The 21,410-nt window shown below is 41.6% G+C and overlaps 2 protein-coding genes and 1 long non-coding RNA gene across 5 annotated transcripts; 1 reads left to right on the plus strand and 2 right to left on the minus strand.

Annotated features, from left to right (window-relative positions):
• Positions 1 to 1,575: 1,575 nt before the first annotated feature.
• Positions 1,576 to 13,237, plus strand: LOC129744546 (SET domain-containing protein SmydA-8). The gene is made up of 3 exons (XM_055737125.1): positions 1,576 to 2,613; positions 12,256 to 12,482; positions 12,548 to 13,237. Exons 1-3 carry the CDS (start codon positions 1,934 to 1,936, stop codon positions 13,129 to 13,131), a joined length of 1,491 nt encoding a protein of 496 aa, XP_055593100.1. The 5' UTR covers positions 1,576 to 1,933; the 3' UTR covers positions 13,132 to 13,237.
• Positions 3,955 to 4,563, minus strand: LOC129744547 (uncharacterized). Its single transcript, XR_008736943.1, has 2 exons — positions 4,258 to 4,563; positions 3,955 to 4,186 (listed from the first exon to the last, which is right to left on the minus strand). It is a non-coding gene; the product is annotated as an uncharacterized LOC129744547 (long non-coding RNA).
• A 164-nt stretch (positions 13,238 to 13,401) lies between the features above and the next one.
• LOC129744545 (DNA-directed RNA polymerase, mitochondrial) lies at positions 13,402 to 18,818 on the minus strand. Of its 3 annotated transcripts, XM_055737124.1 has the most exons (7): positions 18,643 to 18,753; positions 18,535 to 18,578; positions 17,720 to 17,848; positions 16,419 to 17,644; positions 14,068 to 16,308; positions 13,923 to 14,014; positions 13,402 to 13,800 (listed from the first exon to the last, which is right to left on the minus strand). In XM_055737124.1, exons 3-7 carry the CDS (start codon positions 17,784 to 17,786, stop codon positions 13,671 to 13,673), a joined length of 3,756 nt encoding a protein of 1,251 aa, XP_055593099.1. In that variant the 5' UTR covers positions 17,787 to 17,848; positions 18,535 to 18,578; positions 18,643 to 18,753; the 3' UTR covers positions 13,402 to 13,670. The 3 variants fall into 3 exon arrangements, with proteins under 3 accessions (XP_055593099.1, XP_055593097.1, XP_055593098.1); XM_055737122.1 differs by having other exon boundaries at positions 18,535 to 18,818; XM_055737123.1 differs by lacking the exon at positions 17,720 to 17,848 and having other exon boundaries at positions 18,535 to 18,818.
• Between the last annotated feature and the right edge of the window lie 2,592 nt (positions 18,819 to 21,410).

The following is a 21,410-nucleotide window of genomic DNA, read 5'->3' on the forward strand; positions in this document are numbered from 1 at the left end:
GGCATTCCAAAGCACAGGTCCGAGTATGGAACCCTATGGAACACTCGCTGTTAAGGCAGTAGATCATAACCCCGTTTCTGTTTCGTACATCAGGACAAAAGTTGAATGCTGCATCATGGACGACGAAACATGTGTGAAGGCCGACTTCAAACAGATCCCCGGCAACCTGTTTTTCACGGCCAAGGTAAGTTCAGCGTTCCGGAGCATGTCCGCACTCAGAAGATATCCAAGTTTAGTGAAAATAGTCGAGAAACTGAATAAAGTATGGGTTTACATGCAAAAAACGGTTGATGCAAAGGGGAATCTTATGGCTTGGGTTAAGGCCAAGGTGCGGGCATTTGCGTATGGACTGTAAATAAAATACGTAAATGTAATAAAATGTTAATAAAATAAAACTCGAATTTTGCGAATTAGTTTTGTGTGTGGCAATTTGATCGTGGACACCCTTTATATGAGCGCTTTGCGTACTCTGCCACCTTTCGGATGGCGTCCACCGTAGATCTTCCTTTCCGAGAACAGAACTGTCTGTCCGATAGTCCACTTTCGCTTTTTGTGTGGGTAATAAGTCTGTTGAATATTATACTCTCCAGTAGCTTACCAAGGGTGTCCAGCAGACAAATGGGTTTGTACGATGATGGATGCCCAGGAGGTTTCCCAGGTTTCGATAGTAGCACCAACTTCACCGTTTTCCACGGATTGGGAAAGGATCCCTTGTCGAGAAACTTTTGTAGCACCACTCTGAAAGTATCCGGAAGGGTCTGTATCGCCACCTTCAGCATTACATTTGGGGTTCCGTCCGGACCAGGAGCCTTATTCACCGCAAGTTTTTTAGTGATAGCCACAAGTTTCTCGTTCGTTACTGGCTCGAAGCCGTGGGCTCCCCCGTCGTACGGTGTTAGTGGCCACTGCGTCGGGCCATGCTGCGGGAACAGATGTACTACGATCTCTTTCAGTTTTTCCGGACACTTTTCGGTCGGCGACCTTGGACCACTGAATCTTGCCAGTGTAACTCTATAGGCTTGGCTCCATGGGTTATCATACGCTCTGACATAACGCTCTGTAACAGTTCTCTTTGCTTGTTTTAATAGCTCGCATAAGTGCCACCCTGGCTGCTCGGTAAACGGAATCTTTCGTTTCTCGCACGTTGAGCTCGTCGTGGCAGCTAGTACGTAGCTCAGTAATTTCTGAGCTCCACCAGTAAGCTGGTCGTGGTGGACTTCGGTGTATTCCTTCTGGACATGGTCATGTCACACACCGCATGGAAAATCGTGTCTAAAACCACACGGATAATCACATCCAAAAACATTGGATTCAAAAATTTTTAAAATCCAGTTATGACAAAAGATGTCTAATTACCTCAACTTAGCAATACATTATTTTAATTTTCTTTACTGAGTTTCGTCGATATTTTTTTCTTCGACTTTAAGTAGGTATTTTTAAAAACAATGACTCGATTATACCATTCATTTGAACGTGTTCCGAGTTCAATATTTTTTTTTAAATGTGTTCGGGAAATTCAATACAATGGATATCAAAATTCATTAGAAACAAACGGTTAATTATGGTGAGCAGCGTGCCATTCGTCTTTCTCAACTATTCTAGAATGGTTTACGAATTCAGATGCAGAATTTTTCTAGATGTTACCTCCTGGCGGTCATTTGAGAGGAAACCCGACAGGGGTAGGTCCATTTGGTATAAATACCAATCAGTATGCTAAATTTAAATATAAGCGCGCGCACGATTTAACAGAAAACATTGTGTTTGTTCACGTATCGGTGGAAACTGCCCTACACAGTTTCTTTTGAGCGGTCAGTTCGATTGAAGGTGGATTAATATTCAAGATTCAAATTGCTCTTATAGCGGCGAAATATTCCGATTGATAAGAAATCTAGCATATAGATAGTGAATAGTTTGAAGTGAAATTGCCAAAATTATGGGTGAAAAGTACGTGGTGAAGGAGAATTCAGAACTGGGACGATATGGAGTGGCAGCAAAGCACTTGGAAGCGGGGGAAATTTTGCTAGAAGAACTCCCGTTTGTGATTGGACCAAAGGTTGAAAGTCCACCGGTGTGTCTAGAATGCTGCTGTCCGGTAGATGGCAGTTCAAGTGGTCCAAAATGTTCGGCTTGTGGGTGGCCGCTATGCGAAGAATGTGTGGCCAATGACGCTAAGATTACTTTTCATAAAAAGGAATGTGCAGTTTTCGTGAAAAGTAAAGCAAAATTTAACAATGTGGATGATTCAACGGCCAGCTGTCTTCAGCTAGATTGCATAACTCCGTTGCGGATGCTTTTGGAAAAGGAAGCTCATCCTGATCGATGGGAAATGGAAATTGCACCGATGGAATATCACAACGATGCTAGGAAGGATACTGCCATATGGCAAGCCGATCAGACAAACGTTGTGGGATATTTACGAGGGCCATGCGGTTTGAAAGATCGCTTTTCGGAACAGTTGATCCAACAGGTGATCGGAATCTTGGAAGTGAATGCATTCGAGGCGCGGACCACCAGTGGATACTCGGTTCGTGGCCTATATCCCAAACTGGCGTTAATGGCTCATAGTTGCGTTCCGAATATCGTGCACTCAATCCATCCTAGCAAAGATTACAGGTGAGGATCAGGGCGATCGAAGCAAGGGATGGGGCCCATTAATTTGTGCGAAAATTGATTTCACACTTTGCTAATGGTTTGTTTGGTATGTTGTACGTTATTCTCGCGTGCTGTTTCATAAAGCTCAGACAGAATCTCTGAACACGGCATGTGATGACTGTTGAGGAAAATACGCGCTTATGAACCACATCGGGACTGGCATTTATAAATAGATGTGGTAGAATACCTTACTTTCGCAGTGGCCAGAATCTTGCAAAGAAAAAAATGTGTGGAAACATGGTTTCAGTAATTAAAGTTAAATAGCAGTGAGGATTGAAGGGGTCGTGAGTTTCTAAATGCATTCTAATGCAATGACAATGAACGTTCTTTATAATTAGGGTACGTTTTCAATATCTGAATACTGAAATGTTCATTTATAAAACTGCGACAATAGAGTTGCTGAATTTTGAAGTTTTTAAGGGGGGGGGGGGGGTAGGGTCTAACATTTTCAAAAAATCGATTTTTTTATTTTTTATTTTCTTATTGTAAAACATTTCAAGAATGTTGTGTCAAATTTTCAAGTCAATTGAAGCAAAACTGTAGAAGTTATAGGCATTTATCTCCTCCTATCTAACACTGCAAAGAAGCAAGATCAGAAACTTCAAACGCGTTTTTCTCGAAAGCACGTTTTTAAAGTCCGTGGACATCGTCATTTGAAAACTACTTATCCGATTCTTTTCAAATTTGGAACATATTTTCTACATATAAAATACCAGACCCCAACGTTTTTTTTTTTGTTTTTTTACTTTGGGGAGATTTTACAGATAAAAAATGGCGGATTTTTTCGTGAAAAATCGTAGTTTTTACTTCAAACAGCCACAAAAATTTCATAAAAATTTTTTTAAGTTAAATAAAAACGTTGGGGTCCAGAAAAACATCTATTAAAAATATTTTGCTCTGATTTTTTCACTTCAGATGATTCTGTGCTGAGATACAGTGTCCACCGCAAATCCTGTTTTTTAAAAGGCAACCTCGAAAGTGCTCCGTCACCGGTTCATTTTTCAATATTTCTCTACGAAAAAATTACTAAATGTTCTTTTAACAATGCTTTGTACACACAAAACTTTCGAGGCCGGAATTTAGCAAAATTTTGCTCAAATTTGACCAGCTAGAAACTTAGCAATCAATTTAGCAATATTTTTTAACTAAAATTTGAGCAAACGAGAAAAAAAGTTAGCCGCCGCATTTTTTACTAAAATTGCTAGCAAAAATCGGAGGAAAAGATAGCTCCGGATTTTAAATTTCAAAATTTATTGTTTTTTTTATTGAGGGAATGTTTGATTTAGCATTAGAATACACAAATAACTTCATTTTGATTTTATTTTACAAATTTTTTCGAAACTTAATTTGCACTTTTATTTAATAATTTACAATCCTGGGAACACACCTTTCGGCGAGTGAAACGCCAAGCGACCGATCCTAATTCACGAACGCACCGGGTTTGTTCCGGTAGCAGCGGGTTCAAAATTCCAATTTCAACTTTTCATTTCCGGACTGTTGCAAAAAACCCGTCGTGTTTGCCGGCGTTTGTCATCTGGAAGAAAAAAAAAACAATTTTTTCGATTAAAAATCGGAAAATCTGTAGACTTTAAAATCGGATCTTACCTGTAAGCATCCGGTGTCTATTTAGCTACCATTTCGTCGTGGAGTTGGTCACCACAAGCACCACCAGCAACGAACATCCGGGACCGCACTTAATCGCGTCAACTTTTTATTTTTCTCCCAACTGGCGCGGCGGCTGCTGTCTGTGAACAAAGCGGCTAAAAAAAACTTTGTTTTACTAAAATCAAGTAATATGGTCTTTTTTATTGCTAATATCAAGTAAATTTAGCTTTTTGCTAACTCGAAAGTAAAAAAATATTTTTGCTAATGGAAAGTAACACTGAATTTTTGCTAAGTGGAGCCCCGAAAATTTTGTGTGTATAATGCAAAAAAATTGAATAAATTTGTTTGAACGATAGCTCTAGAAAAAAATCGTGAAAATGGTGTTTTTTTTTACCCGTTAGACCCTACCCTCCCCTTAAGACTTGCAAATTTGAAGATGTCAAGCAATTCATCGCGGAAACGTGAACTTTTTTGACACTCGACTTGATTGGATAAATCAATATCCACATGGTTTTCATTTTTCGTTGCTGGTTTTTTTTCTCACTGTCGTGATGTTACTGTTTTGGGTCATGAACATCAGCAGGACGTTGTTGCACTCTGCACGCCGCCTCTGACACGCAGAATAGCAGTGATCCGAAAATCACTCATTTCAATTAATGTCCCTGATTCCAATTCGCAACTGAAGGTACAGCAATCGTCTTGTGTTTTTGATTGCTACTGTACGTATCCGATCATCAATCATTCTATTCAATGCTGAAACACTGATCACTTCGCACGATGCTTGCTGTTAAAACAGCACCAACATTAAACTGGAATCTCACCCAGATCGGTAGCGATTGTTCCATCGGACCGATTACAGTCAAAACGCGTTTGACCGCCGATCGTGGCCTCGAGGACAGCGTGTATCTCAAAAACCATTCGTTTGATCGAAACACTTTCTATGAAGGAAATGAAGGTAATCTTACAAAAAAAGTTATTTACCGTTTTTTGTAAGATTTTTTTTTATTTTATTCTTGATACCCTCATCGGCCGGCGCACACTTTTTTCAGCCTTATCCTGATCCCAGTCGTGTTGACCTAAGGGTCCGGGTCCGATTGACCGACGCATAGGGCTGAGATAAAAGATCTGCAACTGCTGGCGATCCGGAGCCAGCGTCTTCACTTGCTATCAACCAAGGTTCCCGTCAACTGTGCGGATTTCAGCGGCTATACTACGCCGCCACGAGTTTCTGGGCCTGCCTCTCCTTCGATGTCCCTCTGGATTCCATTCAAGCGCCTTTCTGCAAATCTCGCTCTCATCTCTTCGCAGCGTGTGCCCGATCCATCTCTACTTACGCTCCCGAATCTCGATTTCCAGCGCCCTTTGATGACACCGGCGATGTAGTTCCTCATTTGAGATCCAATTGCCAGGGCATCAAGCGCAGATGATACTCCGCAGGCAGCGATTTACAAATACTAGCAATTTTCACGTCGTCAGCACTTATGTGCACCAAGTTTCATACCCGTACAGCAATACGGATTTGACGTTTGAGTTGAAGATTCGGATTTTCGTTCGTAGAGAGATCTGGTGTGACCGCCACATGTTCCGGAGACTCGCAAATGCAAATCGGGCCTTTCTGATCCGGGTTTCGATGTCTTTTCTGGTACCACCATCAGGCGTTATCTGGCTACCAAGATACTGGAAGCACTCCCCTTTCTCAACTTATTGCCCAGCTACCACGAAATTGGAAGGATTCCTGTGTTGATCTCCATCGTCTTGGTCTTTCCGACATTGATTTTGAGACCTGCTGCCTTGGAGCTTCCGGTGAGATCATCGAGTTTGCTCTGCATGTCTTGTTGTCTTTGGGATAGCAAAAAAATATCGTCAGCCAGGTCAAGGTCGTTTAGCTGCTCCATTGTCGAAGGATTCCACGGCAATCCTCGGTTTGGTCTACAGTCAATCGATCCAGTCAAGATCTCATTCATTACGATGAGGAAAAGTAGCGGTGATAAAATACATCCTTGTCTCACTCCAGCAGTTACCGGGATAGGTTCGGACAAGACACCGTCGTGCAAGACTTTGCACGAAAATGCCTGGTACTGTGCTTCGATGAGATGGACTAGTTTCTCTGGGACCCCTCGTCGTCTTAGAGCAGCCCAGATGTTTTCGTGGTTAAGTCCGTAAAATTCTTTTTCGAAATCAACGAACACCAGCAGAAGAGAGTCCTGTAATTCGTCGATTGGTTCCAGTATGATTCGTAGCGTTGTGATGTGGTCCACACATGATCGTTCGGATCGGAATCTAGCTTGTTGCCGTCGGAGTGTAGCAACGATTTTCTCCTGGATGTTCAGGATCACTTTGCAGAGTACTTTGAGGGTTGTACAAATCAACGTTATGCCTCGCCAGTTACCGCACTATGTCAGGTCTCCTTTCTTGAAGTGCTCAGTCCATCGTTTAAGCAGATCGGTTCGATCGGTCAATAACTGACCTGCTCGGTCTTTCAGCGGCATTCTTGCATTAGTCCTTGCACCATTAAGGCGGCGAGAAATGTCATAAAGTAATAGGATATTTCCATTGGCGGCGGCTCTTTCTCCATCTTCGGCTAGGGAATTTATCCAGGCTCTCTTGTCTCGTCTACAAGCTCGTTTAACTGCCTTTTCTAGCTCCGCATATCGTAAGCGGCCGGTTGCTTTGGCTGACCCGGTACATACCTGCTCAATTCCGGCTTTCGCCTTTCTCCGATCATAGATCATCCTCCAGGTTTCAGGGGATGAATGACTTTTAGAAGTTAAAATCCATCCAAAAAAAAAAAAAAAATTCCATGGCGGTTGTTTACAAAATGCTATCGTTTGGTGTTATGACATAAATACATGGTGAAAGGTAATGAATTTCCTGACACGTGGGTGAAAAAAGTTTCCAAATCCGTCCACTAGGAGCGCCACAATGAGCAAAAGAATTTGTTCCAATATTAAATGAAGCAGACTTTATTCTTGGGTCTAATTTATACAAGAATTGAACCAATAAAATGAAATCCAATCCCGTGAAAAAACTGTAAACCCCACTCGTGTTTCATTAACTGTCAAACGGATTGGAACTGCGTCAAATTGGATCCAAATCTCATCAGTTTTGGATCAATCCTTAGAGCACCTGTATCCGTGGTCCAAACAGCCGGTTTAGATCCAAATTCCGACCAAAGCAACCGCACTGGTGGTCTATTAGACCAGTTTCAACTCAACTTTTTTTAGAACTGGTATAAGGACTGATCCAAAACTGATGAGATTTGGATCCAATTTGACGGAGTTCTAAACCGTTTGACAGTTAATGGAACACGAGTGGGGTTGTCAGTTTTTTCACTGGATTGGATCTAATTTCTTTGGTCCAATTCTTGTGTTGGTAGACTAGCTATGTACCCTAGACACGATGCTGCGAAGGTCGATGGTCGAAAACCCACGAAGCAGAAGGTCTTGAGGAAGCGTTTAATGACGAGTGCAACAGCTGATCTTCAAACCTTAGTTCGAGAAGAGAAACATAAAAATGAAGAAAAAACACACTATTTGAAACGAATTTATTAACTACGAAACTACATTAAACATATATTTAAGCAAACTAATTTTCAACGGGGTCTCATATGACCTGTGCCAAATCGCTCTTAATACTACTGATACTGGATATAATATAATGTTTCGACAGATTGGTATATGCGAAGCTGATATGCCCCTGCAAAGCATCCTTTGGAGAACGGATACGAAGAAGGAGGTTGAAACTTACGAGTTGGCAACCGTGACGTATGGCACGAAACCGGCGCCATTTCTAGCGACCAGAACGTTGAAACAGCTGGCGAGCGATGAGTACAATCGATTCCCAAGCGCATCTAAGGCGTTGGTAGATGACGTCTACATGGACGATGTTATCACAGGCACCGATACAGAGAGTGATGCAATCAAATTGTGCGCAGAACTTATCAAAGTGGCAGACAGTGGTGGTTTCCGTCTTAGGAAGTTCGCATCCAACTCAGCAGCAGCTTTAAGAGAGGTGAAAATTGAGGATCTTGCTCTCCCGCAAACCAATGACATCAATTTGGATCCTGATCCATCGGTGAAAACATTAGGACTGGTCTGGCAGCCACATAAGGACTATTTTCGCTTCAACTTCACCATTGAACAAATTGCGGCAAAGGAAAGGTTGTCTAAACGGAAAATCCTATCAGCTATCGCTATGCTATTCGACCCCCTCGGTCTCGTAGGAGCAGTTACAACGAGTGCAAAAATCTTCATGCAGCGTTTATGGCGGCTGCAGAAAGACGGGAAAACCCTTGGTTGGGATCATCCAGTTCCGATTGATGTAGAAGAAGAATGGCGAAGTTTTCATGGACAGTTATCAATCCTGAATAACCTTAAAATCCAGCGATGTGCAGTTGTACCAGAGGCGGTCAATATAGAGCTGCATTTCTTCTCGGATGCGTCCGAGCGTGCGTATGGAGCGTGCGCTTACGTCAAGAGTATCGACAAACATGGAAGGTCTCTCGTATGTTTGCTAGCAGCGAAATCGAAGGTAGCACCGTTAAAATCCCAATCCATTCCGAGGCTAGAGCTGTGTGGAGCGCTTTTGTCGGCGGAATTATCTGTTAAGGTACGCGAAGCGTTGAAATTGGAGATCGACATGCATTTCTGGACAGATTCTACGTGTGTTCTTCAATAGTTGAAGGCAATTCCTGCGACGTGGTCCACTTTCGTAGCTAACCGTGTTGCGAAAATACAAACGATTACGGAAAACTGTACTTGGAGACATGTTCCTGGCTTGCAAAATCCAGCAGACCTTATCTCACGGGGTATGGATCCAAATCAGATAGAGGGATGCAGTCTTTGGTGGAAGGGCCCTGAATGGTTAGGGCAAAATCATTATCCGGAGCAGCCAGGCACCTTGGAGTCTCAAATAGCAGAAGAGGAAATTCGTCGTACCGCACATCCAACCATCAGTCGAGTATCAGACTTCAGTGAAGACTATGTTCGAAGGTTTTCGTCATTTACCAAACTAATACGCAGTACCGCTTATTGGATGCGGCTCATGCGTATTCTCAAGAAATCTGAAGAAAACTGCAAAGACTTACTAACCGTCGAAGAATTGGAACAAGCAGAATTTTCTATCATCCGCTGCATCCAGCAAGAATCATTTCCTGCTGAGTGGAAGGCGTTAATGAAAAACGAAAACGTACATCGAAGTTCACCACTTAGATGGTTTACCCCACGAATATCATCAGAAGGACTCATTCGCGTGGGAGGCAGATTAGGAAGATCCATGGAATCGGAAAATATGAAGCACCCCATTGTGCTACCAGCTAAACACCCGTTTACTAAGATGTTATTCGAGTACTATCACATCAAGCTACTTCATGCTGGTTCTCAACTACTGCTAAGCACAGTGAGACTAAAGTATTGGCCACTTGGTGGCAGAAATGTTCCACGACAGGTTGTGCATAATTGCATGAAATGCTTTCGAGCGAAACCCAGCCCTATTGAGCAGTTTATGGGAGAACTACCTCAAGCACGTGTCACCGTAGCTCGAGCATTTCTAAGGACAGGCGTCGACTATTTTGGCCCAGTGTACATTCGGCCAGCTCCAAGAAAACCAGCAGTTAAGGCATACGTATCAGTCTTTATTTGCCTGTGTACGAAGGCTGTACACCTAGAACTCGTGTCCGATTTATCCACAGAACGTTTTCTCCAAGCTCTACGACGATTCATCGGTAGAAGAGGATACTGTTCGGACATCTATTCGGACAATGGGACGAACTTTGTTGGAGCACGGAATTACCTGCGTGAAATCCTCAAATTGCTGCGCAACGATCACCACAAGGAAGCAGTTTCGAAGGAGTGTGCGAACAACAATATCCAATGGCACTTTATACCCCCAGGAGCACCTCACTTCGGAGGACTCTGGGAAGCAGCAGTCAGATCAGCCAAAAAACATCTTTTGAAGGTTCTAGGAGAGAACGCGGTTTCATTTGAGGACATGACTACGCTTCTGGTGCAAGTAGAAAACTGCCTCAACTCCAGACCAATTACAGCGTTAACGGATGATCCTGACAATCTCGAGCCTCTAACACCGGGGCATTTTCTTATTGGGGAACCCCTACAACAAATACCTGAGAGAGATGTTTGCGAGGTACCCTTGAATAGGCTGAACAACAATCAAACGTTGCAGAAAAGAATCCAGCACTTTTGGGATCGTTGGAGAGTTGAATATCTGACTCAACTTCAAGGGCGGTTCAAAAGATGGAAGACACCAATTGAAATCAAGATCGGGCAGCTAGTTGTCATCAAGGATGATAACTTACCACCAAGTCGTTGGAAGATGGGACGAGTAGATCGAGTTTTTCCAGGACCTGATGGAGTCGTAAGGGTCGTTACTTTGAAGACTGCAGCAGGACTATCCACGCGTCCAGTCGAAAAGCTTTGTGTTTTACCAGCGTCGTCTCAACTAGATTACAAGCAGCCTAGCTTCTCGGAGAAAGATCAGTAGCACCCACCCGTTGTGTTCGCGAGGTTTCTTTCTTTCTTTTCAGAAATACGAGCGATTTCAGGATGGGCCGGGATGTTGGTAGACTAGCTATGTACCCTAGACACGATGCTGCGAAGGTCGATGGTCGAAAACCCACGAAGCAGAAGGTCTTGAGGAAGCGTTTAATGACGAGTGCAACAGCTGATCTTCAAACCTTAGTTCGAGAAGAGAAACATAAAAATGAAGAAAAAACCCGCTTGAAGGTTCACCATTTTTTAAATTAATATTATATCCAGTATCAGTAGTATTAAAGCGATTTGGCACAGGTCATATGAGACCCCGTTGAAAATTAGTTTGCTTAAATATATGTTTAATGTAGTTTCGTAGTTAATAAATTCGTTTCAAATAGTGTGTTTTTTAAGCCAAAATAAATGTGTAGTTTTTGTAAATAAATTGTGTGCCTTACTTCAACGAGGAATTTTTACTTACCGCCGCCTGGAGCAGAGATTGCAACTATCACAAGGGACAACCCAACACCCCCCACGGAAGACTCAACCCAACCAGGAGCCCAAGGTTTGCCCCACGGAAATTCCCCCCATACAGTCCACTGCGAGGTCCAAGCAGGGTTTGGACCGCACCCCAACATCTTGTATAAATTAGACCCAAGAATAGACCACGGATAAAGGTGCTCTTATACCGGTTCTAAAAATGTTGAGGTGAAACTGGTATAATGGACGGATGCGGTTGCTTGGGTCGAAATTTGGGTCTAGACCGGCTGTCTGGACCACGAATACAGATGCTTTAATAACATAGAATAATATAAGAAGAACAAAGAACGACGAACTCAATATCTTGAATCCATAAAACGAATATATGGACAACAATACGAAAATCCCTGTTAATTAAACTTAAGCAACTGTTGTTCAAAAAATAATGGTCTCTCGGCTCCGTAAAACTAAGTAATTTGAGCCGTTTCAAATAAACGATTTATAAAAAAAAAGAACAAAGTAAGCGAGGGAACTGAAAAAAACGAAGTTTTTGACAGACAGATAGCGGTACAAATGTGTCTCGCTTGGACTCTAAACTCGGTAGAATTTACAATTTTCGTAACAGTGTTACATTTCGTGGTAGTAGTGTTCATTTCTACGTCCGAAGAGTTACAAAATAGGTTAAGGAAATTTTGTAACTCTTCGGACTTAGGGTGGCGGAATTCGAACCCTGGACCTCTGGCTTAGAAGCCAAAGACGTTCGCCATTAGGCTGAACGACCACCTCTCCAAAACTGTTATAGCCAAGCCACTGTTATACAAAACCGGAATTGTTCCTTTTCTTCGTTGTTTCTTTTTGTTTTCATTTCTATACACTGAGGTAAATTCAATGTTTAGTACCTATCTTGTTTTTTATCGGTTACACTACTGAGGGGTATGGTGTCTGCAGCCCGTTCAATGATTTTTTTACGGCACTACTTACTAGCACTACTACTAAACGAAAAATAAAATATTTTCTAATGCACTAATTCCAGATTGACGGCCAGAGCTGCGTTCGATATTCCGGAAGGCGAATTCCTATGCAACACTTACACCTACACTTTGAATGGAACCACTGCTAGACAACAAATGCTAAGGGCAGGTAAATTCTTCACCTGTCGCTGTGCCCGTTGTCTGGACCCCACGGAACTGGGCACGCATTTTAGCTCACTCAAGTGCCAAAAATGTGATAATGGACTGATCGTATCGAGCAATCCTTTAGGTAAATATTGTCTTTTATCCTTATCTATTGGTTATTCTAGAACACGATTTATTTTTATCTTTCAGACGACGAATCGGAATGGAAATGTACGCACTGCGAGTTCAAAACGAAAGGAGCTGCTGTGTCGAAAGCCGTCCAAGTTATGCAAGCTGAATTGGATGAGCTTGCTTACATGGAATATGGTCCAGAACGTTTGGAAAACTTCGAACGCGTATTTAAAAAGTATCGAAGCGTTCTGCACCCCCTGCATTTCATCAATACTTCAATCCGTCATAGTCTCATTGAATTGTACGGCCGAATTCCCGGGTATGAAATGCAAGAGCTTCCGGACATTTTGCTAGAACGCAAGATCACGCTATGCAGAGATGTTTTGAAAGTATTGAACGTATTGGAACCGGGAAAGTCACGGGCTAGAGCAATGATTATGTACGAACTGCATGCGCCATTGGTTCTAATGGCGCAATCGGCATACCGGAACGGTATTTTAGCTGGTGAACCATTGAAGAAACAGTTGGAGGAGGCAATTGAATTGTTGGTAGAATGTGCTGAAATATTGGATTGGGAAGATCCATCCACTCCGGAAGGCATTCTTGCGAACGTGGCCAAACAATCGCTAGTTGAGCTGAGACAAAGTGTGGATAGATTATAGCGTTATTCAATAATGATCTTGACCAAGTTGTGCTGTTTTCAAATAAAGCGCATCCTTTCACAAAGCTTATATAAAGTATTATTCAATTTGATGTTTGTAGGGTCATCTAGGTAATTATTAAAATTGTTTTTTTTCTAATCTTGTGCTTCTGTTGTTTTAGTTTGGCATATTATGATGACTACCTATTTGATAATATTTCAATGGTCCTGCAATTTATGCTACAATTCCAATGATGCAAGACAGGCTTTCTTTCACAAACATACTAGCGTCGAAGCTTTTACACTTTTATTTCGTTTGATTGTTTAAGAATTATAAAAACAGAGCACATGAGTTTCATCAACGCACTTTTATGAAATGTGCATTCGAGGTGAAGAAAACTAAATGACGCTTCGCATACAACATTCACAGAAACTGTCCGCGAAGTTTGTTTAGGCATGCAAAAGACATACCACTGATTATGCCTTACATGTTTAGTATCACAACTGACTAGGACTATCATAACACAGGGTCGGGCGCATTTACCTTCATTGGATTCCTCTCTAACTGAAGAAGTAGATCGAATTCAGTACTTCCCGAAGATCGAAGGTTCCTTTGTCTGGGTACTGGTGTAAAATACGGTTCAGCTTTCGTTTTGTCAGATCTATCACCGACCCGTCGTTAGCTATTTCACTATAAATTAAAAAAAAAAAAAAAACAATTTGTTACATGTGTATGATCAGCGATCAAATAATAAAGTTTTTAAGTACATATGTAATTAGTTAATGTAATAGACTATTTAAGTAAATACTTACTTTTCGTCATAGCTGTATTTTTGCACAAGAAACTTTGAAAGATCTTCTAGGATCGGTTCTGAATGTAAGGCAACGAATTGTTCACGACATATCTGTAAAAAAGTATTTTTATGCTAGTATTTTTTTAAGTTGTTCAAAAGCTCACCTTATTCATAAGAGGAACTGTGCAAGCATGAGTCCAGTAACAGTCGTGCACGGAAACGAATGTTAATCCTGCTCGCTCGCAATGCAGGGAAGTGAGCATCATGTGACTTGAATCTAGCGAATGCACGAAATTAGGCGGAAATGCATTTTTCTGCTTCATGATGTTCGGTTTTTCAAACGAATCGATGGAAAAATGTTCCGGCAGTTGGATAGACTTGGCAGATAGGTATGGTCGATCAGACCGGTTGTAAGGCTGCACTACCGGAAGACCAAGCGGTGTAGTCCATTCAACGTTCTGTGCGCAAACTGCCGAGATAAGTCGCGCGCAATCTGTGAACCAGTCTTGGATTTCTTTTGCTGAGGTAAACATTTCGCCGAGGGCATTAAACGTTTTCGACGTCAGATAACTTGAGGCTGGCCACACCCAATCTTTAGGGAATTCATCAATGTATTCTAATTGACGGGCGATTTGTTTGCGAGCTCCATATCGGGTCACCCCGTAGACTGTCGTCATAACAGTTTGTTTGATAACTTTGCGTTGAATAAATCCTTCTAAAATTTTTGCAACTTTTATATTGTTTTCGGCATCTTTGGCTCTACTATCTTCAACCAGTGCAGCAACAGCACTATAAACGTCTTGTGGCTTTTCGGCGGGAGCGAGATTCACGCTAATAGCGCCAAGTTTGTCACGACCAAGAGCTGCATAATGCTGAAGTCCATTACATGAACCATCTTGATGAATGGGGAAACCACTCAGGAATTTAGTAGGATCAGGACAGCGGTGAACTTTGGCAATTTCCATGCAACAGGCAAGTGTTTGCCATGGTTCATCAGATTTGCTCCACCACATTTTTCCCGACAGTGGTCGATCTGCTGAGTCTAAAATATCATCCATAATTTCATTTGCGTATTTAAGGCGATCAGCGACAGAATCTCTTTTTTTCAGGCCCGTCAAATTGATGCAATGTAATTTCAGCCAGTCAAATCCGTCTGGGCCTAACGGTTTCTTTTGATGAAAAACCATTAGACATCGGGCCAGATCATGTCCTAGATGATTTAGATGTGGTGGAATAGGGTAAACGCGTCCTCGAAAATCTATATTTTGTGGAAGCCAGAATACCCGTTTGCGGAAATGATTGGCTAGCGAAAGTCGATAAAGAGCATCGCACCATAAACTGTACATGTCACCCTGCTTTCGTTTGTGGGAGATTTTCTTGCGCAACATATCGAATTTGTCATAATTAGACATTTCGTTCCGTGGTTTCAACTCTTCTATCTGAGGTAGAGAACTTGGTGGCTCAGGAACATCCAGTTTAGCATTACCACCATCATTGAAGACCTTCAGCACTACATTTAACATTCCTTCATTTATTCTCCACGGAATACTGCCTAATTGGTTCAATGAATCTAAAGTTGGGTACATGTCTTGTTTTTTTACATTGGCAATCCTTTCAATTTGCTGGTGTGCTTGCTGTGGCAAACGAATTAATTCTGATTTGGCCAGTATGTACCCACCATTCTCTGGTGTGCTCCACGGCTGAGGAGGGCACAACATCGGAACTAAGTTGACATCGAATTTCAGAGTGTCCTGTTGTGATTTACGGAACAGCTTGACCAGCACTGGATGGGGCTTAATTTGCTCTTTAGCAATTTTAGCCTCATAGCGGAACAACGAATAGAACGCAGGAACATTTTTTACCTGCCGATTGATTTTCGAGGCTGCGTTTACGTTAACTTTTAAGTCATTTTTCAAGATACTGTACAAAAAGCGACCAACGCCATTTACGGCAGCTTTCGGCCAAGAAATACTTTGAATATCCATGCTGGCTCCACTCTGTCGATTTTCGTGAACTAACCGTTGACACAGTTGTCTTGGATTATCGCTACTCGTACCCTCGGACAAGGCGTCGCAATACATTCCATAAATCTCACAGGTTTTGTCTAGCACACCATTCGATCGTTTTTGTTCTACATGATAACGTGCCTCAACTTTCTTTCCTAATTCTCGATGAAGATGACTTATTACATAGCTGAAGGTATCTGAGCCCTCGATCAACATTTGTGCTTCATCCAGTAGTATTTCTGTGTATTGCGCCACATCAAGAGCCTTAAGGTACGGAAATAAATTGATCGAACGACCAGCTTTAGATTCAGTTACGGCTTTCAGCGTGTTTACATCCCTATTGAATGCTACCGAAGCTTGTTTTGTCCAGGTTTTTCGTAGTTCTTCCAACTCTCGACGCTATAGAAAGAAATCTTCTCATTAGCATTCTTGTTATAAAACGAACAATATAATTGCAGCATGATAAAGAAAAGGACTGTAATCAAATTTTCTGATAAAAAAATACTCACATAAAGTTGTACGTTATCACTAGGTTCAGGTATATTTTGGATGCTTTTAACCTTGAGGTGACCCTTTAATTCCAGTTCGAGCTGTTCATTGGTCATTTGCTCCAATTCATCTCGGGAAAATCCAAACTTACTGGTCATTAATTCCGAGCCCGGCTGCGGGATCCCGATGTCGATCTCGAAACTCTTCGATTCGATCGGCAATACGTGCTCGTTTAAATCATTTAGTAGATGATTGTCGTAGTGAATAACTGGAACGGTGTATCTCGGTATGAATCCTGGATCTAGTTCTCTGAAAAGGCCAAGCAAAATTTCTCGCTGATCTTCGATAAACTTGCTGTTATTCATGATATCATTCATGGTTAGTTTTTGAATTTTAGCTTCCTGTAGAAACGAGCGCGCTTCTGCTTTCAGTTCATTTGTCGTTTCAAGACGTCCTAAACATTCAAAGATTGCCGCGTATGTTTGCGAATTGCGATCAATTTTATCTTCTTTTAATATTTTTAAGATGTCTTTGACCTTTGGAAGATTTCCTTTAGCCGCGTACCCATGCAAGAGCATGTTATAAACTGAAACATCGAAGAACGAGCGATTCCGTTTGTGTCGATAGCTTAAAACGGTAGCATAAGCGCGGTTTACCATACCCCTAGTGAGACACATATCAAGATATGCACTAAGAGTTACGTGGAAGCTCTTCTGTCGAGCTAATAATTCTAGCTCAGAACTTTTGTAATACTTGGAAACAAATTTTTTACTACTTTCTTTGGATTTGGTTGGCTCTTCTTTCGCTTTTTTGCCCTTTTTAATCTTAAGCACTGTTTCGTTTGTGATATCCTTTTCCATAGGCTCGACAAACTCTTCTTCGAGGTTATCATTAACAACAGCAGCACAGCTGGTTTTACGCTTTTCGTGCAGTTCTTTCAGCACGCGATAGCTTTCCAGAATTTCCGCCAATGTTTCCTGAGAAAGTTCAATCTCTTTCATGTCTTTGCCAATGTAAATAACCGGGGTCTCTTCCAGATTCCAATTCGACGGAAGGTTCGTTGGAATGCCAGACATAATTTTATCGGAACAGCTGACAGCGACACCTTCTTCGTCAGGAACAATATCTTCGGGATTCATCGAAGAAATAGTACTGTGAGAAATTTGATGAGAAATAAAGTTTGCCAGCTTCTGTGCTTTCAATTTCTGGACTGTTGTTTTTGTTTCCTTTGTCGATGTGTCAGTGACTATCGAGAGGAATAGTATAAAAGTGTAATTAGCATTGCGAAAATAAAGTTCTAATATTGTATTAAACATTTTACCTTTCAAAAGCTCTGTAAATTTCTTGGATGTTTTCTTTCGTTTTTTCTTGTGCACTGGATCCAACATTTCTGCAGTAGGTGTTGTTGAATGAACACGCTTTGTGATGTCTACTTTGCACTGATCGAATGCTAAAAATATAACGAAATATCGATAGACTATAAATAATGTGGATTTATTTGAGTGAGTTGTAGTATTTCTTTTGTTCGTTCTAATAAATTGATCTCTCTGTTATTAGACGCTTCATTATAATTTTGGAACGGGAATAAACTCTATATTAGAAATTATTAAGAACAGACAAGAGTGCCAAAAAAGGTCTCTAATAAAATTTAACAAAAAATAATCAAGAATAATTAAAGCTCATTTTCAAGCGGATTTGTGCCAACGTATGAACTTAGCTACACAATTAACACACGACGTATTACAGGACACGACACTTAACGTATATATCCGTTTGTAAGAACGTTAAGTGTCGTGTCCTGTAATACGTCGTGTGTCAATTGAATAATTAAAGCGCTTGAATATTGCAAATTGGAAGATTTTTTAGGCTAACAAGTTAACTACAAATTCAGAAACGCTACACTGGAATGTCATTTTCGTAAAAAAAAATTTCAGTACGAAAATGAAAAAAAAAACACGTACTTGAACAGACCTAACGTAGTAGAATGGATTTGTTTTGATTGCGTAACGACGAACATAACCACAAAATTGAGACGATAGAATTTTTAAAAATTAAATTACAACGCAATTATATCTACCCGCAATTACGTTCCCTCGATTTACATATATCATCGAACCCCTAAGAATGTTTACTTACCAGTTTCTGGAAGCAGCCTGAAACACGTTTTAAACCCATCAACTCTGTTACATAAAAAGGAATAATTTTGCACTTGATTTTTCTTGTACTGACACCGGTTAATTGTACCTTTACCAATCAATAGATTGTTCTTATTCCTGGACAAATTTCTTATCGCTAGTATACGATACATTTTCCCAACTTTAAATCGGCGTTTATTAAAAGAAATCGTGAAAAAAACCTAACTTTCGGGCGGGACACTATCGAGTTTTCGGCAAGCACATTGTTTTTGTTATGAAAACAAGATCACGAGCTAATACACGATAGCGTGTTTGAAGGCACTCACAACTGAAATTTTACCCTACACGCTCATTTTTTAAACTTAAAAATTAGGTTGTTTTGGTTACAAACAGCACTTCAGTGGCAGCCCTCAACTTTGAGTTCGACTGGGCAATCGCAACTATAAGCACAGAGAACAGACGTACAAGCTCGAACAAAAAGTCTTTAAAAAGTGTGTAAAATTTCAAATTCCGACATCCAAAAAATACGTTGAAAATTGACTTGAAACAGTGCCATCTATTGCGCCGTTCAAAAGTTGCAGATCAAATTTTTAAGTTCTTGGTTTTCGAAAAGGCGTAATTGTATAAGAAAGAACTAATTTATTGTTAAACTTATGCCGCTCTAAAATAGATGGGTTCAATTAATTGCTAAATAGGGGAGATGAGGGCATAACGAGCACTTACTTACTTACTTAATGATCCCGCGCCGATCCTCCGGTGCATAGGGCCGTGGTAAAAGACCTCCACTGTTGACGATCCGGAGCCAGCGTCTTCACCTGGTCCCAGTCAAGATTCTCGTCGACAGTTCGGATTTCAGCGGCTAGGCTTCGCCGCCACGAGTTTCTGGGCCTGCCTCTTCTTCGATGACCTTCTGGATTCCAGTCAAGCGCCTCTCTGCAAATCTCGTCTTCATCTTTTCGCAGCGTGTGCCCAATCCATCTCCACTTACGTTCCCGAATCTCGATTTCTAGCGCCCTTTGATGACACCGGCGATGTAGTTCCTCATTCGAGATCCAGTTGCCAGGCCACCAAGCGCGGATGATGTTCCGCAGGCAGCGGTTTACAAATACTTGCAGTTTTTGCGTCGTCACCGCATATGTGCACCAAGTTTCGCACCCGTACAGCAATACGGATTTGACGTTTGAGTTGAAGATTCGGATTTTTGTTCGTAGAGAGATCTGGCGTGACCGCCAGATGTTTCGGAGATTCGCAAACGCAAATCGGGCCTTTCTGATCCGGGTTTCGATGTCTTTCCTGGTACCACCATCAGGCGTTATCTGGCTACCAAGATACTGGAAGCACTCCACTTTCTCAACTTGTTGCCCAGCTACCATGAAACTGGAGGGATTTCCTGTGTTGATTTCCATCGACTTGGTCTTTCCGACATTGACTTTGAGACCTGCTGCCTTGGAGCTTTCGGTGAGGTCGTCGAGTTTGCTCTGCATGTCCGGTTGTGTTTGGGCGAGCAAAACAATATCGTCAGCCAGGTCAAGGTCGTTCAGTTGCTCAATTTTTAAAGGATTCCACGGCAATCCTCGGTTCGGTGCACAGTCGATCGATCCAGTCAGAATCTCATCCATTACGATGAGGAAAAGTAGCGGTGATAAGATACATCCTTGTCTCACTCCAGCAGGTACCGGGATTGGTTCGGACAAGACACCATCGTGCAAGACCTTGCACGAAAATGCCTCGTATTGTGCTTCGATGAGATGGACTAGTTTCTCTGGGACCCCTCGTCGCCTTAGAGCCGCCCAGATGTTTTCATGATTAAGTCGGTCGAATGCTTTTTCGAAATCAACGAACACCAGCAGAAGAGAGTCCTGGAATTCGTTGATTTGTTCCAGTATGATTCGTAGCGTTGTGATGTGGTCCACACATGATCGTCCGGATCGGAATCCAGCTTGTTGCCGTCGGAGTGTAGCGTCGATTTTCTCCTGGATCCTGTTCAGGATCACTTTGCAGAGTACTTTGAGGGTTGTACAGATCAACGTTATGCCTCGCCAGTTACCGCACTCTGTCAGGTCTCCTTTCTTCGGGACCTTTACGAGGATACCCTGCATCCAGTCGGCCGGGAATGTTGCAGTATCCCAGATGTCAGCGAAAAGACGGTGCAACATTTGTGCTGATAGGGCAGGGTCGGCTTTCAGCATTTCAGCAGGGATGCAATCGATCCCAGGTGCTTTGTTGGATTTCATGTTTTTGATTGCCGCTTCTATTTCAGCCAGCGAGGGCGCTTCCGAGTTGACGCCAATTATGCGACTTACTGTTGGCGCTTCAAGCTGCGGGTTCTGTTGGCCATCGCTATTCGTGACTCGGAAGAGTTGTTCGAAGTGCTCAGTCCATAACGAGCACCCAGGGCATAATAAGCATACTTTTATTCTACATAAGTACACTCAGGCAAATTCTTATTATAAATTTCATAAGATGCGTCTTATGAACCGCTTTTTAGAGTGCATAATTGTTTTTCATAAGAGTCTTATGAAATTCTTTCAGTTTTTATAATAATATCGTATGAAAAATAGAAGAAACGGCATTGTGAAAAATTAATGAACACATTCACTCATTCTATCAGTAATTTTTTTCATCGTCGTACGGATTTTCTAAATGGTAAGTTTGAGAAAAAGTTTATTTTTTATGACGCTGAAACATTTGAGAATTAAAATACTTTTTCATTCGTTTACTTTTCAGAAAATCACCGGCAAAATGCAAAAGGTCAAAGGACCGGATTGTAGGAAATATTGGTAATCAATAATAACGATGATTATATATTTAGTTAATGTCACTGTGAGAACATAGATGACTATTAATAATGCAAAATGGGGAATATTACCTTACAGT

This window comes from Uranotaenia lowii, chromosome 2 (assembly GCF_029784155.1).
Source record: "Uranotaenia lowii strain MFRU-FL chromosome 2, ASM2978415v1, whole genome shotgun sequence".
Taxonomy (NCBI): Eukaryota; Metazoa; Arthropoda; class Insecta; order Diptera; family Culicidae; genus Uranotaenia; species Uranotaenia lowii.

What these genes read in the sequence shown, in the direction of transcription:
- LOC129744546 (XM_055737125.1), top strand. Translation starts at nt 1,934, where the DNA reads ATGGGTGAAAAGTACGTGGTGAAGGAGAATTCAGAACTGGGACGATAT. An exon ending in CATCCTAGCAAAGATTACAG is followed by an intron (nt 2,614 to 12,255) that starts GTGAGGATCAGG and finishes CACTAATTCCAG; the next exon opens with ATTGACGGCCAGAGCTGCGT. An exon ending in CGTATCGAGCAATCCTTTAG is followed by an intron (nt 12,483 to 12,547) that starts GTAAATATTGTC and finishes TTTATCTTTCAG; the next exon opens with ACGACGAATCGGAATGGAAA.
- LOC129744545 (XM_055737122.1), bottom strand. Translation starts at nt 18,706, where the DNA reads ATGTATCGTATACTAGCGATAAGAAATTTGTCCAGGAATAAGAACAAT. An exon ending in ATTTACAGAGCTTTTGAAAG is followed by an intron (nt 17,645 to 17,719) that starts GTAAAATGTTTA and finishes TCCTCTCGATAG; the next exon opens with TCACTGACACATCGACAAAG. An exon ending in CAGTTCCTCTTATGAATAAG is followed by an intron (nt 14,015 to 14,067) that starts GTGAGCTTTTGA and finishes ACTTTTTTACAG; the next exon opens with ATATGTCGTGAACAATTCGT.